General features: G+C 59.0%; 1 protein-coding gene across 3 annotated transcripts; it reads left to right on the plus strand.

Moving 5' to 3' along the window:
• The first annotated feature begins 278 nt into the window (after window positions 1–278).
• On the plus strand, window positions 279–5,726 carry CITED1 (Cbp/p300 interacting transactivator with Glu/Asp rich carboxy-terminal domain 1). Of its 3 annotated transcripts, XM_060001820.1 has the most exons (4): window positions 541–580; window positions 936–954; window positions 4,408–4,532; window positions 5,127–5,726. In XM_060001820.1, exons 3-4 carry the CDS (start codon window positions 4,473–4,475, stop codon window positions 5,652–5,654), a joined length of 588 nt encoding a protein of 195 aa, XP_059857803.1. In that variant the 5' UTR covers window positions 541–580; window positions 936–954; window positions 4,408–4,472; the 3' UTR covers window positions 5,655–5,726. The 3 variants fall into 3 exon arrangements, with proteins under 3 accessions (XP_059857802.1, XP_059857803.1, XP_059857801.1); XM_060001819.1 differs by lacking the exons at window positions 541–580; window positions 936–954 and adding an exon at window positions 279–412; XM_060001818.1 differs by lacking the exon at window positions 541–580 and having other exon boundaries at window positions 706–954.
• Window positions 5,727–6,059: the final 333 nt, after the last annotated feature.

The following is a 6,059-nucleotide window of genomic DNA, read 5'->3' on the forward strand; positions in this document are numbered from 1 at the left end:
GAGAGACTGTGCCCGGGGCCCGGGCCCCCGCCCGCTTTAGAAGCGCAGGCGTCGGCCGGGGGCTCGGGGCTCGGGGCGACCACGGCCTGGGCCCGCCAGCCGCACCCCGGGAGCCGTGGCCGGTCCCCGGCGCCGCCGGACCCGCGGAGCCGCTCGGACTCCGTTCCCCAGCCGGCCCTTCGCTTTCACACGATCCGCGGTGACTGCACCAGCTCGAGCGCCTTTAAAGGGCCACACACGCCAGCCGCCGCTATAAAATGTTCCCAGCGGCACAGCTGCAGAAGGGGCACCGCTGAGCTGCCGAGAAGAGGCTCGCTCCGCCCGGCTGCCCGCCCACAGCCCGCCGGAGAAGGGTCGTTCCTGGCGAGGAGGAAGAGGGCTGAGGAAGGCGCAGCACCCGCTCTGGCCCTCGGTGAGTATCCAGTTCAGATTTTGCCACCAACTCGCCCACGAGCCAGGACATGTGCTAATAATGCCCTAAGCCGGTTATAAAGACGTGGAAATTGGGAGGGGGGAGAGAAAAAGGGGGAAAAGGGTCTGTCCTTCCTGGGATTCCTAGCCGAGGCCAGCCTGCTCCCGTGTGCGTGTGCGTCAGGGCTCTCCGGGCGGCAATGGGGGCTTGAGACCCGGTTCCCCCGCGCCGGGAAGGGAGCGCGGTGGCTGCTACCGCCACCGCCACCGCCACCGCCCCGGAGTCAGGCGCCGAAGCTGCGGGCGGGCGGGCGGGCACGGGCGCGGGCCGGGGCTGCTTGGCGCGGCACGGTGAGGTGCGGCGGCGGCGCGGCGCGGTGGTGCGGGCTTTTCCCAGGCGCCCCGGGGTCGGGTGGCACTGAGCGCGACCGGCTCGCGGCGGCGGTGGCGGCGTGCGTGCCAGGGGCTGGGGGCTCCGCCGCTGCGCCCGCGGCTCACCAGGCTCCGCGCTTCCCTCTCTCCAGGGCAGGCGGCTTCGCGGAGGTAAGCCGGGCCGCCCGGTAGGGCGGTGGGCTGGGCGGCTGGGCCGGGGACTCCAGCGGAGCGGGCGCAGGGAGCGGGCGGGGGCCGGGCGGGCCGGGGGTCTTTGGGGGACTTGTTTTCTGTTTGAAAGCTGCTCTGCTGGGGGGGCGGAGGGGCCGCCGCCCGCCCGCCCGCCAGCCAGCGAACCGGCTCGCTCGCCAGCGCGCCCGCCTGCCGGCCGGCCGGGCCAAGCGCCCGCTTCTCCTGGGGAGACAGCAGCACCTTTTCTCCCCGCGCCCGCGCTTTCTCCAGCTTGGCTTCCACCGACTTTGCTAATCGCCCGGACCGCATGTGGACGCTCCGGCTCTGGGGCTGCACAAAGCTCAGGTTTCCTTCGGGGTCTGAAGGCGAGAGGGGCTTTTCGGACCGAGTTCAGCGGAATTGAGGGATGGAAGTTAGAGAATTTGGGCAACTTGCCTCTACTGCCTGGTCGACCTCTGCTCTCCCCCACACTCACGCCCCCCTCCCCCACGCGCACACACGCACACACCCCTCTGCCTATAAACGCCGGCGGCGGGGCCGGGCCGCGCACGGAGTCCCTGCCTCGCCAAGCGCCGGACTTGGAGGCAGACAGACCTGGCTGCGAATCCCGGCTCCGCCACTTTCTAGCGCTGTGACCTTGGGCAAGTTACCGAACCTCTCCGAGCCTCTCACTCTTCTCGTAGCGGAGTGATAGCACTGACCACAGGCGACTTGGCTAGGGGGTAGGCTCAGCCCGCGGCCGCGTCGGGTGCTCTGCGGGCGCTCAGTAAGTGTTGGTGAGGCGCGGGAGTGGCCGCAGCCGGCGCCGGAGTGCGCCCCCGCGCGCGGTAGCACCGCGGGGCCCCAAACTCGCCGGGGAGGCCGAGACCCCGGGCCCCTCCCCGCCTGTCTATCCTGTCTCCACGATCGGTTCCTGATACGGCACTCGCGGGATCGGACGCTCGGGGCCCTGGCGGCCTGGGTGCTCGCGGTCCACCGTGCAGGGATGCTCCCGGCCGCCCCCAGCTCCAGCGGCTCCACCTGGGATGTGGCGAGGAGGGCGGCCGAGCTGTCCGCAAACAACGGGCCTTTAGTTTTCAGGTGGCGAAACTGACTGGTCTGGTTAGAGCGCATCCAAGCCAAGCCGCAGTACTGTTTGGATTTTTAAATTTCTCCTGAGTGAGAAAATAGCAATCGAGATGGAGCCATCCGGTTGGTGCCATTTTAACTTTTGGTCCCCCAACAGGTCAAAGACGCGACCCCCCTACCTGCCTCTCCCTTCTCTCTTCTTCCTCTCCCTTTCCCACCCTCATCTAGGCGATAGGGGGCTGCCGGCCCACGGGACGGTCTGTGAAGGAGGGCGGGCTGCGGGACCGGGAACTGGTGGCCCGGGCCCGCGAGGCACCCGCAGGAGACGAGGCACTTGTTGCTCTGGGTTGCCCAGCCGTCTCTCGCAGCTGTTTCGCAGTGGTCGGCTCGAGGCTTGGAGAGAGAGCTGGGACGTTTCTGTGCTGCCACGTTTTGCCTTCGAATGGGCTGGGTGGCAGAGGGGAGACGAAATCGGGGAAGCAGGGGCAAGGATTCCGATCGAGATGCGGTTGCCTCTTCAGACGGATACAACAACACTTACTGAGCGCCTATGGAGCACAGACCCAGGCCGGGGGTCGGGGCTGGTGGAGGGGGAAGCGGCGATGGGAGGCAACAGATCTGAATGCAAACAGGGTCCTGCCTAGGGGAGCTCACAGCCTGAAGGGGGAGACGTGGTAAAATGGTCTTCCCCAGGAACTGATATCAGAACAGAGATACTTTTCTCTTGCACTCCCTCTCTCTTTTTTCCTTTTTCTTTTTTTCCTCCTCTTTCTGTTTCTTTTTGTTGTTGCTGCTGTTTGTTTGTTTTTTTCTTATGCACATTCGGGTACTTGGTAGCATAAAGAAAGAAGAAAGGCTGGATAGGAACAGGAAAGGATGGACAGCCACCCCCCTCCCGACATTTTTCTTAGGACATGAAAATTGCTTGATACTGAAGGTGCTGGGCTCTTGAAGACGACACGGATTAGATTCCTTGTCTTGTAATCACTGGCTTGAAATATTCTCTGGTTGCCTCAGAGAAGAAACAGGGCTCCAATCAAGCAGTGGTGGCAGACCCAGCAACCGATTGTTTTCTTGTGTTTTCTGCCCCCCTTCCTTTTTCTATTTTTCTTGCCTCCCTCCCCTACAAGTAAGCGGTGCAGAGATGATAAAGAGGGGTAGTAAGTGCCCACTTTCTAGAAGGGTCTGAGCAGATTCTTAATGACCACTGGGGGAGGGAGGTGTCACAGAGAATTCTAGCCTTGTTGGAAAGATTAGAGACTTTTGAAGATGCTGAAGATTCTTTGGGCCAGGAGGTATTTATAAATATGACATTCTACATCTCTAATTCATCATGAAGGCTAGAATATATGGGGCTTTAAAAAAAAGCTTCTGGGAAAATAACTTTAGAGTCTTCAGAGATTGTTTATTATTATTATTTTCTGGTTTGGGGAGATTCTTTTCCCTTCATCCCCTTATCTTATCCCTTTGGCATTTGACCTAGGGGATCATTTCTTCAGGAGCCATTTGAATCATTCTAGGTATGATGATTTGGCCAGCGGTCAGATGAGGCATGTGGGCACAGGAGTGCTGGCTCCTGCTCCCTTAGCCACTGCCACCTGATGGGAAAGCTGTTGAACCTCTGTACCTCAGTTTCCCTCCGGGAAGAATTATGCCCACCTGTCACTACAGATGAGTGTGTCTGGGCTCAGGGCAGGTGTCCTGGGAAAACCAAGTGCTGCTGCCAGGTCTGTCTTGGAGGGGGCTTGTGGTGTGGAGGAAATTGAGACATCCCTAGCTGCTCTCTGGCTACTTCAGAGCCCCCAGACTACCCTGATCATCCCAGCTTCTCTCACACGAAACCATGGCTGAGGCAGGACTTTGGAGCCCCATGACATTTGCTTTGGGGACCTATTCCTTCTCTGGGTAGCAGCCCCCAGCTTTCTAGGTCTTCCTCGCCCTGACGCCTTCCTACTTTCTCCCAGTTCTGGTGGAGACCTAAATGCCTCCAATCTGAATGCCTGTGGCCCTTTGAGACAGTGTGCTACTTACTCAGGGACATTGCTGTCCTCAGAATCAGGAAGAGTGCACCCCACTTGGGGCTCTGACATCACTGGCATGAGGAAACGGTCATATGTGTCCCCTCTTGGTGATGTGGGTAGCTGGCTGTCTGGGCAGCACCTGGCCAAATCTAGCACCTTTCCTGCCTCAGGCAAAAGTTCCAACTGGATCTCCTCCCTCTGCTCAGGTGGTCTCTGGTCTTGGGTCTAACCCGTCACCATCCTTGCCTTGTAGCTGTGTGGAGTGGCCCAGCTTTGGGCTTTGCTAGTACCTGCTTGGTCAATAAAGCCTTTGCCCTTATTACCTCTTCTCCCTCACATACAGCACAACAGCTCCAGCTGGCAGCATCACATCCCACCAATTTATCCAACTTCTGCCAAGGCTCTGAAATGCCAACTATGTCGAGGCCTGCACTTGATGTCAAGGGTGGCACCTCACCTATGAAGGAGGTAACTTTTGCCATTTTACAGTCGGAGCCACTGGAGCCGGAAAGACAACCAGGCCAGGGCCGCGGCCATGTGGTAGGCCCTCCTGGCTGGGGTATCTGGTGTCCTTTAGCAGACTGGAGACAGCAGGGCTTTCTTGGGAGAGAATGAAAATAGCTTCTACTTAAACATGGTCACTTTGAACCCACTAGGGGTATTGAAAGATGGCAGAGAATGGAGCAGAGAAGCAGAATTCGAAAAAAACTGCTCCATTGTCTCAATGGATTAAAGTGAGGCTGAGAAGAGGGACAATGAGATCCCATTTGTAGAATGGCGAGCTGAAGGCAGAGTCGGGGGACGGAGACGAAAGCAGTGAACTCATTTAGGATGACGGGTGCCCAGCATGAGGACTTAGGCCTGAGCACAGTGCTCGGAGCCAAGGTGGCAGGAGGATAACTTGAGCCTAACTCAAGCTAGGAAAGGAGCCTACCTTTCCAGGGGGCCTTCTTGCTACTTCCCCACCACTAGCCCCTGATGAAGCACTTTTTGGGCCTGATGAATGGTGAGGAACAAAGCCTGGAGCAGGGGTACCATACTCTGCCTTTCTCTGTCTTCTAGGATGCCAACCCAGAGATGAGCTCTCTGGCCTACTCTAACCTGGCGGTGAAAGATCGCAAAGCAGTGGCCATCCTGCACTACCCCGGGGTAACCTCGAATGGAACCAAGGCCAATGGGGCTTCTGCTAGTTCCTCGGGATCTCCATCTCCAATAAGCTCTCCTACTGCCGCCCCTCCCACTAAACCCCCACCCTTCAACCTGAACCCCGCCCCTCACCTGCTGGCCAGTATGCAGCTGCAGAAACTTAATAGCCAGTATCATGGGATGGCCGCCGCCACTCCGGGCCAACCTGGAGAGGCAGGGCCCCTGCCAAACTGGGGCTTCGGGGCTCAGGCGGGAGGGGCGGGGTCACTCTCTCCTTCTGCTGGTGCCCAGAGCTCTGCCATCATCGATTCAGACCCGGTGGATGAGGAGGTGCTGATGTCACTGGTGGTGGAACTGGGACTGGACCGAGCCAATGAGCTTCCGGAGCTGTGGCTGGGACAGAATGAGTTTGACTTCACTGCAGACTTTCCATCTGGCTGCTGATGCCAACTGTTCCTAAAGATGGAGGAATAAAGCCACCAATTCTGTTGTAAATAAAAATAAAAGTTACTTACAAGAGATGGTCCAACTGGAGGTGCTCTTCATTGAGGTCTAATGGGGTGTGGCATGGTCTGACATTCTTTTAGCAATTCTGAGACCCATGGTGTGGTTGCCTGAGACCCATGGTGGGGTTGCTGGTGGATAGCTGGGAGGGAGCTGGGCTGGATGGGAGGAACGGGGAAGACCGAGGTGGGGTCGGGGGGTGGGGAGGGGAGGCTCCTCACTGAATTCCTGCTGCCACTGCCATCACCACTGCCATTATATCTCCAGGAGTCCAAGTACCTAGCCTCACTGCCCTAAGACCCCAGGAACACTGTCCTATTCGAGGTTGATGACAGGGGCTGGTTG

This window comes from Delphinus delphis, chromosome X (genome assembly GCF_949987515.2).
Source record: "Delphinus delphis chromosome X, mDelDel1.2, whole genome shotgun sequence".
NCBI classification, from domain to species: Eukaryota; Metazoa; Chordata; class Mammalia; order Artiodactyla; family Delphinidae; genus Delphinus; species Delphinus delphis.